This window comes from Polistes canadensis, unplaced genomic scaffold (genome assembly GCF_001313835.1).
Source record: "Polistes canadensis isolate GaletaPanama2010 unplaced genomic scaffold, ASM131383v1 scaffold_241, whole genome shotgun sequence".
Classification (NCBI taxonomy): domain Eukaryota; kingdom Metazoa; phylum Arthropoda; class Insecta; order Hymenoptera; family Vespidae; genus Polistes; species Polistes canadensis.
The window spans coordinates 18,406-31,451 of record NW_014569788.1 but is presented as its reverse complement, the minus strand read 5'-3'; the positions used below and the strand labels follow the sequence as shown (position 1 = coordinate 31,451).

At 27.7% G+C, this 13,046-nt stretch overlaps 1 protein-coding gene across 2 annotated transcripts; it reads left to right on the top strand.

Annotated features, from left to right (window-relative positions):
• The first annotated feature begins 231 nt into the window (after positions 1-231).
• On the top strand, positions 232-11,140 carry LOC106790483. Of its 2 annotated transcripts, none has more exons than XM_014755422.1 (4): positions 232-803; positions 7,167-7,257; positions 7,970-8,118; positions 9,339-11,140. In XM_014755422.1, exons 3-4 carry the CDS (start codon positions 8,061-8,063, stop codon positions 9,482-9,484), a joined length of 204 nt encoding a protein of 67 aa, XP_014610908.1. In that variant the 5' UTR covers positions 232-803; positions 7,167-7,257; positions 7,970-8,060; the 3' UTR covers positions 9,485-11,140. The 2 variants fall into 2 exon arrangements, with proteins under 2 accessions (XP_014610908.1, XP_014610906.1); XM_014755420.1 differs by having other exon boundaries at positions 7,970-8,145.
• Positions 11,141-13,046: the final 1,906 nt, after the last annotated feature.

The following is a 13,046-nucleotide window of genomic DNA, read 5'->3' as shown; positions in this document are numbered from 1 at the left end:
TCCCATTTTTCTATTTTACGTTTTTCAACCTCAATAGTATATCCTCTACAAGTTACATACAAACCTACTATCTACTTTCCTTTCTTTACCATCCCTCTCAACTAACCCCTTCCCTCTCTCTCTCTCTCTCTCTCTCTCTCTCACTTGCACTGCTATCCCGTCGATTCACCCCTCCACCACCTCGAACCCACGGGTACCTCGTAGCTCCATAGTTTTGCTCCCTATGGCAGTCGCTCGACAGCCACCCTCTCAACGCGCTCTCTACTCTACCTAATCGTGATTAGGTTAACGGTAACGTGGCAACATACGAGAAATCACTGAAAAACCGATTCGCCTAGTTTAACATATATATCGCTCATTTAAATATCTAATTAATTATTATATTAAATCTCTCATAGTGTGAATTTTTTTCGATTATTATTGTTATTATATTTTCTTGAATTTTCTTTCTATACGTGTACTCACTCATTCACTTTGTTTCAACACACTCTCATTCGTATTCTTTTTCCTACCCTTTCCTTAACCCGCATCCCACTCCCTCCACCCCTCTTCACAGATTTTCATCGTTTGTTTGTATCATTATCATACTCGACAATTTTTTCTGTCTTCTTTCTTTCTTTTTATTTTTTTTAACCCCTTATTTCCCTTTTTTCTTTTATTTTATTTATTTCGTTTCATTTGTCACAGTGGGGTGGTGGTTAATTTGTCACCTTACCTATCTACCAGAGCATACATATATACATACACACACACACACACAACAACGGTGTCGACTTCACAATCCTACGACGGACCAAAACAAGGTACGATCTACTTAAATGTTGTCTGACATATTCCACATATATTCTACTTGCTTCGACGTCTGGCCGAAATAAGATTCGTACTACTTTGAGATACGAGAAAACATATATATATGAGGTAGAAAGTAGATAAGAGAGACCCCCGTTTAAAAATAAATTTATCATTGACGCGAATAATCAATGAATGAATGAATGAATCAATCAATCAATCAATCAATCATCGTCACGAATTTAATCATAATTTATTTGTTCTATAACAAATAAAAAGAAAAACAAATTATACGATATTATTAACGATATATATACAAATGAATATTGATCGATAATTCATTGAAACAAAATAATATTTAAACGAAAAGAAAATGAAATAAATACAATAAATGATGAAATGACAAAAAAAAGAAATGAAAATGGAGAAAATACTAATGTATTCGTTCATGGATCATCTCCTATTTAAATGGTACCCTAATCGCGTTTCCGGCAAATTTCCTGCACCAGTTATCCATTGCCGGTTACGGAACCAACACACGTATAAACGTTTACAAATACGTACAACCCGGTTCGTTTGGGGGGTAAGAAAAACTTACTTAACTTACCCCACCAAGTTAAACTTTGACTAATTCTCGTGGTTTTTGAAACAAATTTGAATTAGGAAATAAAATAGAACTTTTTACGATTGGATATTTTTTATCGATTATTTCTACCAACGATAATCGTTTTCGAGAATGATTTATTTTTTTAAAAAGTATTTGCTTTCTCTTTTTCTTTTTTTTATATTTTCAACTTTATCGAAATGCATATTCACCGTTTTACTATATCTATCTATCTATCTCTCTCTCGTCTTGTTTCACTGTCCACGTGGTTGCATCTCTTGCGAGGGAAAATGTAATGAGAGAGAGAGAGAGAGAGAGAGAAGACGAATTACTAGCGTCTCTGGTTGGTTGAAAAGGGAAACGCTATGAAAGGGCGTGGTCACGTTACAATACATAAGACAATTTTTCGAAAATCCCTTTGTCGAATATTCGCAAAATTTATCGATCGTTAAGAATAAAGAAATCATTTGGATGAATATATTTAATAATAACAGTCGACGTGTGTTCACTTAAACCAATTACGAATTATACTGGGTGTCTCGTGCATCGCAGAGTTTACATCCCTTTTTTTTTTATTTTTGCATTATTTTCAACAAAATGTTTTAAATAAACGTAATGCAATATTATATTCTATAGAAAAATTTCTATAATATAATTAATAATAATAATTTTATGTTCGTTAATAATTACCCCGTAACTTGTAACGATATAAATTCATTCGATTTTCGGATAATTTTGAAAGATTAACGATACAAAATTCATTTTTATTTTGTTTTAAATATAAAGATTTTAAATTTATTATTTTATTATATATATATATATAGAGAAAAAAATATCTAATGCAGATTTTAATAATCATTTATAATACGATACCTATTATATTTTATACCAAAAAATGTTTAATTGGGGCATGACATAAGCTGAATATTATTATAACCCAAGGCCAATTGCGTTCCATGTAATATCACTAATTGTTCGGATCGTTGCGGAAGCCCGACGAATACGGTTCAGAATTGTCTCACGTGCCAAGTCGTAAAATTCCTTCCCCCACAAACCCTCCCACAAACCCCCCACAACCCCTCCACAACTCCCCAAAATTATTCCCCTTTAAACTCCTACTAGAAAGCTCGGTATCCTTCATACGAAATAAAACGATTCAAATTTATCTCTCTGTGTGTATGTACATGTAAAATGTATGTCTATATGTTAATTCGATGACATGTTTAATCGTTGTTTAATTTTATACAGAAATATGATAATAAGTTATATTTTATTGTTTTAATATATTGGAATTTGAAAAATAATTATTAACAAAAATGAATATACCCCAATTTATCTTTCTTCGTTTAATTGTGAATAAAAATTATTGAAAAAAATATTCTATATATTATATTATATATTTCTATATATATATATTGAAATACCCCCATATTATTGATTAATGGGAAACTTTCATGAATGTTTCACGAACACTACGAGCATATGTAAAACTATTCATTTACATATACATTGTTTTATATATATAAGCGAATAGAATGGTCTATTAAAGTATTTCTATAAATTAACTATACCACCCCACCCCACCCACACCGACCAATCGACCGAATTGTCCGAGGTCGAGCTTAAAAGCTCGAGGGACGAAAAGGAAATTTTCTGAAATGGAAGCCAAGAATGCACCGGATGCAGATAACGAACGAGTTCTACAACGAAAAAAAGTTTGGAAAAAAAAAATATAAGACAAATAGTTAAGTAAGAAGAACTTGTGTGTGTGACCTCCCTCCCACCCCTTTTCCCATTAACGAGATTTATAACGTAAAAACCATAAATATTATATTCTTTCTAAACTTTCTCTTCAAATTTTCTTCAAATTAAAAGAATATTTTTGTATACCACACGTGTGTAAGTGACTAGAGAAAGAGGAAACAATTTTTTATTCTTTTTTAATTAAAATTAATGCTTGATAACAAACGTTAGATTATCTTTTAATAAGAAATTTTTCTCAATTTTAAAACTAATTTTTTGTTCACAATAATATCGACAAATTTATATTTAATATACTTTATATTTAATATACTTTAATATACAAATATACGTAATAACTTATATAATATTGTTATATTTATATAAGTATATGTGCATACATTTGTATATTATTAATATACTATTGTAATATTGAAATACTAAAAAAAAATTTTATACTAAAAGTGCACCGATAATATAATATACAAATTATCATATATATTAAAGTTTCTTACAAATTATGATACTATATTCTTTTTATATTTTCTTTTTTGAATATACACTTGAAGAAAGTTAAATACAAAAATATGACGAAGAATAAAGAAACTTTGTGTCATTTTTGCATTCAAATGCGAACAAGTTTTCGTCCTCGACCCAATATATTCTACACATGTTGATCAATAAAATTTATAAACGTATTATGTATTAGGATAGAAAAATGATTTATACGAGTATCAAAATTGTTTAAAAAAAAAAGACAAAACTTTCTTATCAATCAACTCGTGTATAAATTTTTTCTCAGGCCGTGGAAAAAGTCGATTGGACTGACCAAATAAAAACAAACCAAAAGATAGAAGAAGTAGAAGTAGAAGTAGAAGTAGAAGAAAAAGAAAAAGAAAAAGAAAGAAGTGAGAAAAGTAATCTCAACTGAAAAGATCAGAAAGATATATATATATATATATATATATATATATATATATATATACTTCTCACTAGATTCTAGTTTCTTTGGAGGACGTCGATGAAGGGAAGCATCCGAACGAGTGCAAAAATAAAAAGGTTGGATAATACTTAACACTCGTGGTTTAGAGAGAGAAAAAAAAAAAGAAACCCTTGAAAAATAGAGAAGAAAACATACAAAAGATAACAATAACTTTTGATCTAACAACGAATAAAACCTGAACAATAATAGTATTCTATGTAATTGTGAAAAATGGACAAACAAAGTGGATTATATTAAAAATACTACTATTACTACTACTACTATATTTAATCCTTTATCTGAAAATACTTTAACGTTTCTACGTATATGAATATTTTGATGAGACTATCATCCCTGTACATACGTATTTATGCATAATATTAATCATATATATGCTAAATTATTAAAATATTATATTAATAATTTTAAATATAATTATTAAAAAATATATATTGTGCATTATGCTATATACACAATACAATATTATTACAATACACACACACATATATATATGTATATTTATATGTGAGAGTTGAAACGTAAGTAACTTGTTGCATTCACTTATCAAAAGACATTCATTCATTATTCTTGAACGAAAAGCATTTCACAAAGCAACATCAAAAGATTATAAGTAAGTAAATAAGTATTAGTGAAGAGTCAAATCTTGAGAACTGAGTACTGTGTCTTGTATCATCACCCTTTGGCTATGGATGTCAGAAAGGAAAGTTAACCATAAGATTTTTCCTGAGATAAAGAACGAGTGAAAGAGTGAAAAGAAGAAAAAATAAAAAAAGAAAGAAACGATGAGGAAGAGAGGATGAGATGAGAGAAAAAGATAATAAAGTTTTTCGTCAGAAGATCTATTTTTATGGCAAACGTCAAGTCGAACCTCTTCTAACTTGTAAGAGCAAGAAAAACATAGAATACACTTTTTGAAAGAACCTTTAAGGATATACCTCAAGAAATAAAAATAAAGGAGTATAAGTTTACAAAAAAAAAAAAAAAGAAAAGAAGGGGGGGAAATAATGCTTTTACATTCAAAGGATAATAATTCTTATATATTTGTCTTCTTCTCTTTTTCTTCTTTCTAATTGAGAGAAAAAATAAATAATTTCTAACGAATATAAGAAATATTACGAATAATAAGCTTTTTCTATTGACCGACCGAAATATAAAATGGAAATTATTATATTCGACTTGTTTTTATTATATTAAATGGAATAAAACTTTTTCTTTTATAATCCTACGATTTAATTAACATTTTGTGTGTGTTTCTTTTTTCTCCCCTTTATGATATTCTACGAATATTATTAATATATATATATATATTCTTTTTAATTGCCAATTATATAATCGAGAATTCGTAATTTATTTGAATTTAAACTTTGAAGAGATCCCCGATTGTCTTAAATGAAAGCATGAATTATTTGTTTCTTTCTTTCTTTCTTTCTTTTTTTTTTCTTCTCTCCAATTAATTTCTACTTTTAATAAGCGTTGAATAAATTTATCCTCCTTGTTAAAGAATAATTATATCCGCGTGGTAAAAAAAAAAAAGAAATTAATATAATATCGTATGAAATATTAATAACAAATTGTACAAATTATCTTTCCCGGAAAATATATATATTTGAATTTAAATCTTTTGAAAAATTGTATTTCACTGTGGAAAATTGATTTCATCTTATAAAGGATTAAGAAAAGTGTGGGTGGAGGGTAGGTGGAAAAATTTAAGATATCACGTCGGACAGGATATGAAATTGAATCAGAGGCTTATATAAAGATACGACAAGGAGATACAATTTTAAAAGACAGATAGATCGTCTTCGTGGATCTCGTAAATCTCATGAGACTCGGTAAACCACGTACCATACATGTGTATACATGTATACGTATACGAGTATAGAGACTCTTTTTTACGATGAAATTCTTGAAATTTGTACAACTATACTATTCTTTAAGAAACGATCGAATTTAATCGTTTGTAAACAAATGTTTTATCTTCTTGTTATTAAGTAAAAAAAAATTACTTCGAACTTTGTTAAAAACAATTTTCTAATCTGTGACACGATATTATATGATTCAACTTTTATTTTTTTTACTATAAAAGTTATTCAATAATATTAAAGGATAGATTTATGTATTTCGATTAGAAAATTATTTAAAAATTAATAAGATTAATTTCTATATATTTTCGTAATGATCATATATATATATATATATATATAATATAAATGTTTCAAAATTTATAATATATATTTGTTATAAACGTGTATGGAATTCATTTCTATCGACTTTAATATTTATGCACAACTTCTCACATTTTCCACGCAAAACATATTATATATATATATATCTATGCATACTCTATGCTTAAAGTTATTTATTGTTAATCCAGTTACCAACAATAGTATGAGAAATCTCCTGTAAAGCTTCGTACCCTTTTGTTTGAAATTTCCATTAATTCACGTTAACCCCAATGCAAATATATTTCTCTCGATAGAATATCAATAAACTTACTTTAGAGAATTTCTACAAACTAGTCTAAAGGATATTGAAATCAGTGTCATTTCGTTTGTTTGTTATTTTCTTTTTTTGTTTGGAGATAATCCACCTCATTGGTACCTATCGATTTAAATTGGCTTTTGTGCATGTACAATATCAATTTATAGAACTCCTGAATATATGCAACCAAGCCAACGTGCACGTATTTCCACGGATTGCGTACATTCAGGCGTTATTTAAAAATAATAGGAGTCTGTGTATAATATATTATGTTGTATTAAATTATATTTCTTGTATATATTTCTATTGAATATATGATTTTATTTAAATTAATATTTTAAATGTTTATACGGTTGCTATACAAAAAATTAATTTTTCCCACAAGAAATAAATTTTTGTCAAATTAATAAAAATCTGTCACGTGTTATACACATTTGATATTAAATAATCGGATAAAATATTTAATTAATTTTGTAAATATTGAAGTTTATTTTATATAGAAAATATCGATTTTATTTGGACTGAAGATAATTTTTGACGATGTTTCAGTTCGATTTGATCGAGTTTATGAAGATAATGTACTTCGGACGTGCATAAGGAAGGAGATGCACGTGACGTACCAACTTAGTCAAACTTCGAGGTAAGAAACTTATTTTCTTTCCGTTTTCTTTTTTTTCTTTTTATAAAACGATTAGAAAACTTTTCATAAATGAAAATTTATGATTCAACTAATGTTCAAAGTGGAAACACTTAACTGGATAAATGAAAAAAAAAATCATTTTCCCGTAATCACGTATAACAACAGCTTACTTCTTCGATTTATCGTTTTGATAACACTCTTCCCAGCTAACTCGAAGACAAAATAATCTTCCTAAAAGCTTTTATACTTAAATACCGAACATTCCAAAGTACACAACGTAACAGTATCATTATACAATGGTAAACAATTTAAAAAGAAAATTCGTACAAAGTTCTTACACATTATTTCGCACTTTTTCTTCTAATTTTATTTTATATCCTCTCTTGACATTTGTTTAAATCAAAGAAATTAATTAAACCGTAAAAACCATTTCTATTGTGCGATTATTTTCGCACAGTAGAAGACCCCACCAAAACTGTTACCGGGAAATTACAGCAATAATTAAAAGGAGAAAAATAAATGGCATTTAATTATTATTCAATTGAAAAAATAAATAAAAATAATCCTTTTTGCTATACGAATTAACTAATTTTTTTCTTCTTCTTTTTATATTTTATTTATAATCGTCCAAGAAATTAATTCCATTCATTTAATTGAAATGTCTCAGATTTAAATGATTGTATTTTTCTTGTTCTTTCTTAATCCTTATTAGGTGACAAACGTGAAGTTAAGAAAGGAAGGAAGGAAGGAAGGAAAGAGAAAAAAGACAAGGAAAGGAAAACAAAAGGACAGAAAGACAGAAGATGCCGGTCGGTGGACGTGTTGCTGGCAAAGTTGGGATTTATAGTTCCCATTACAATGGTAATGGTGTGGATATCAAGGCATTAGGTATAGATATCCTATATGGAGGATGAAATCGAGGAGAAAGGAAAATGTTGCTTCTTGTTTTCTTTTTCTATTTTTTCTCTCACTCTCTTTCTTTCTCTCTCTCTCACACACACACACACTTACTATATTTCTCTCTTTCTCTAATAAATTACAAAGAATTTATTCTTGACTCGTTTAAATGCACTTTCAAAGTACAATGATTATCGTTCTATCGTATTTAATAACACGATTATTTACGTCTATTTTTATTATTATCAAATATATATGTGTGTATATATATATATATATTTCTAAATTTTACGCGCATTTTTCAAAGAACTTTCCAAAAATTAGCGAAATAAGAAAGTAACGAAATATCAAATTTCATTTCTACAAAATGATTTCTATTTACGGTTTTAATATATAATCCACGAAATCGAAAAGAAATATTCACAAGATATTCCCCGCTACGAGGGCAAATTTTATTTTTCGAAAGAAACTCGATAAATTTTTATGAAATAAAATATGAATTATAATAAAGAAATATCGAATCTCCGAGTAATAATGTCGTTTTAAAAAGTTATCAAATTTTATTCTATTTTAATATCCTTCCCAACAGATGTGTGTATACAAAATTTCAAATTTGCTATAAAAGTAATTGAAAAAAAAAAAGAAATAAAAAAAAGGAAGGAAAAAAATCTTCTTCAATCTTCCCCTTCAAACTCTTCTTTTTTTTTTTATATATAGATCTCGAAAATAAAATATTTCCATCTCGTATATACGCATACCGATATAAATACGTATATAGATAAAATTTTATGTATAGAATTTTCTTTTTACATATATCGCGTTACTTTAGTTTGAAAAAGCATCTTTTCTTGGTTGCATCATCGATTTACATCGTTCCTATAGAATATCAATTTTAACAGCGCCTGAATGTATGCAACTGTTGATACACTCGCGTACTAGCAACGTGTATCAAAGGTAGCATCAAAACTCAGGCGTATTTTATATATAACATACGAAAAATAAATCCTCTTTTAATAGGTATCTACACAACTTTTTTTCGTTATTATAAATTATAATACTTAATCGATATAATATATACTTAAATTTTTATATTAAAATAAACGAAACGTGAGAAACGAAATGAAATGAAACGAAACGAAATGAAATAAAACGAAATGAAAAAAATTGTTAATAATTATTTTCAGGTAAAGGTTACAGTGGAATTAACGAAGAGATCATATGGATCAGTATCGGTATGGGAATAGCGATAGCTGTGTTGATAACGATAGCACTTTGCTATATAGCACGTGAAAAGTGTCGTAAACGTCACGAAGGTTACTATTCCTCCTGACACACGTTACCCCCGCCCGCTTGGGCGAATTGTTCAACTTTCACACCAACAACCCCTAGGGTTTACTTCAGCCCCACAATCTCAAAGGACAAGCCACGAGCTTATTACATCACCGTTTAAGTGGAATGTCACATCGATCGATGATCCTTTCGAAGTGAGTAAATATGTTATTTCATTCTTATTTTTCTCTTCTATTCTTTTTATCTTTTTTATTTTTTCTCTTCTTAACATTTATATGACAAAGATTATTTTGTACGAGGAATTATCTGGAAATTCTTTTTTTTGTATTCTCGATATATTGTATATTTACTTTTAAGAATCTTAGAATATGAAAAAATAGTTTTAATATATACAATTTGTGTGTTTTTATTAATTAATATTTTATTCGTTAAATAAAATGGACGGATAAATTGATGGATGGGTTGAAAAGTTTGCTCCTGGCAGCGCCTATAATATTTTTGTGGTAAAAACAATTTTGTTTTTGTTTTCGATAAATTCGTTATTAACCCAGAACAGTCAAAAAAGGGAGTTGACCAATTTGTTATAAAATTTGATCCTCGCAAATTTGTAACTTTGCCAACGAGGAATAATTATTTGTCTTATTTATTTAAAACGAAATGAGTACAATTTTGTCACGTAATATTGTTGAAATAAAAATTTGATCGCTACAAAAAAATACTAATATTTCCAAAGAGAAAAAAAAGAAAAGAAAAAAAAAAGAAAAGGAAAAAACGTATAAAAATCTCGTCGTGAAGAAATTGGGACGAGTTTGCTTAAGAGGATAAAAAAAGAAAAAGAAAGAAAAATAAGAAAAGAAATGTTGATATCTTTGAAAAGAAAAATCTCGTAAAAGGGAAGAGAACAACGTCCCATCATGTAAGATAAACTAGAATGAGACCTCAGAAAATGAGATTTTGGTTGATCATAAATCACCGAGATGCACCAAAGAGAGTTGCATTGGATTTTTTTTAAGTCGATCGTGATACGCATGCAAATCTTCTTCTTCTTCTTCTTCCTCTTCTGCTTTTTCTTCTTCTTCATAGTTCAAGCCTGCGCGCATTTTATATTTCCTACTATTTTCCTGTTTTTTTTTTCTCTTTTTCCTCCAACCCCTCACACGCCTCCCTTTGTATTTTCCTCCTCTTTCTCTTTTTCCCTTTTTCTATTTTTCCAGCAAAGTAAAAGAAAAATCCGAATTTTACGTTTCTCATAGAAGACAAAATTGTACGACGTATACTCCACTGCTGTTGCTGGCTGCTATGTGGGTGGTAGTGTCACCCACAAGTTTCTAAAACGTAGTAACAATCGTTTCGATTGAACTTACTTTTATTTTTAGAAAAATATAAACGAGTTTCCTTTATTTTCTTCTTCTTCTTTTTTTTTTTTTTTTTCTTTCTATTCCTCCCCATCGTAATAGGGCACGAAACACACTTTTCAACCCATCCTCGTATTTTAAGGACACGATCGTTTTAATCTAAATTTAAACTATATGTTTATAATAAAAAAAAAAAAATAAAAATAAAAATAAAAATACAAATACAAATAATATTGCGCACGAAGATAAAAGAAATAAAAAGGATGACGATTATAAATCGTCATAGAAAAATTCTTCCAAACGATTATCCACGTACCTTCCGATAAGAAAAAAAAAAAAAATAAAGAAAAGATATTTAATGAAAGTCTTTGATCAAAGTGTTCTCAATGTAGAAAAATCATAAATTTAAAAAAAGAACAAAGAAAATAAAAATAAAAAATATACAGATACATAAACAATAAAATAAGAACGAGGAAACAGAACAATGTAAAGAGAGAAAGAGAGAGAGAGAGACACGACGAATTAATCGATTAATCGATTAATTAATTAAATAAATTAAAACGTTTTGCGAGATTGGAGAATTTAGAAAAGAGAATACGAATAAATACGAGAACAACAACAAATTGATTTAAATTTAATTTGTTTTGTTCTTCCTCTTCGTATAATTTCTTTATTAAATTTTCAAATTTCTGTTAATTAAAACGCACGCACGTGTACATAAAAATAATATCGTCTATGTGTTAAAGCAAATATCATTGACTACACTTTTAATCTCAAAATGATCTACAATATTGCATCGATATTGCATTTGTTGAAAATAATTATTATTAAATAATCATGTATTAAATATAAAACATACTTTTTCACAAACCAGATATTTCTTTTTTCAATTAAAAATTTATTTGACGAACAATAAACTCGCAATCGGATTAACGCAAATGTTAGTTAGTGAGATTTGGCTTAACATATACGATAATAATATCGAAACTTTTAACGAAGCATCATCCTCGTCTTTCATCTCTTTCTCTCTCTCTCTCTCTCTTTCTGTCAAATATTGTCTTCTCTTTAAAACAGTAAAAAACAACCAAAAATATATATATATATTTAAACAAACAAAAAAATGCGACATAAACGCACGTACTGATTGTAAGAAAATTTTGACCAAAAACTCTAGCGTATATATATGTAAAATATATATATATATATATATACAAAAAAAATATGTATGATATACCATGTAATGCATACATTATAGTAATAAGTACATTATACATTCGCGTACGTATTCATAAAACGTAATTATTATTATTATTAATAATAATAATAATAATAATAATAATAATTGATTGATCGATTAATCATATAGAACGAACTTAGAATTATAAAAAAAAAAAGAAATATAAAAAAATAAAGAAGAACGGGTATTTAGCATTAGATAGTTTACATATTTAATACGAGAGAATAGTTATATCGAAATTGTTCCTTAGACATGAAAAAGAAAAAAAGGCAGAAAAGTAACCCAACAACAAAATGTTACGAAAAATCATTGTAATTATGGATGGACGAAGGAAAAATGAATTTTTCGATTTATTCGATTGTCGACATTTTGTCGCACGGTAGCAGAAGCTGCTTCCTTCTTGTTTTACAACTGAATATAAAATATTTTTTAACGAATATTATATATATATATATATAATATATACGTAATTAATACTGATTCGATAAAAACGATCGATCATTATCACAATCGTTCAATTTAATTAATTTGATAATTGATTCAACACACGTATATTATTTTAATAAAATAAATTCTAATGAATAAATTTATAATCCCTTTTAATGATAAAAAAATAATAAATCAATAATCTAATAAAATAATCTAATAAATGAAATCTAATCTCGTGTTAATAATATTATCACACACATATCGTATTATAAATGAAATATATGATTTAAAAAGGTTCCGTAGGTAATTCGGAATTCAGATCACAAAAAGAAACAAAAAAAGAATTGAATTGATGAAATCTATGCTGATCCCGATTAAAAGCTTGTTATAATACTATGTCAAGGACTTTTCTCGAGCGAACGATTGTGGTCAATGAATCGGTGCCAACAAAGGAAAAGATTCTGCTACTATTCTATTTTACTTCTGCAATATGTATTATATAATACATATATGTATATGTGTCACATATGATGTACTGTTAAGATATTCCTTTTACAAAAAGAAAATGAAAAAAAAAAAAA

Bases quoted from the DNA above. Each gene is read 5' to 3' on its own strand.
- LOC106790483 (XM_014755420.1), top strand. From the start codon at position 8,061: ATGCCGGTCGGTGGACGTGTTGCTGGCAAAGTTGGGATTTATAGTTCC. The intron at 8,146-9,338 runs GTATAGATATCC...AATTATTTTCAG, and splicing joins TGTGGATATCAAGGCATTAG to GTAAAGGTTACAGTGGAATT.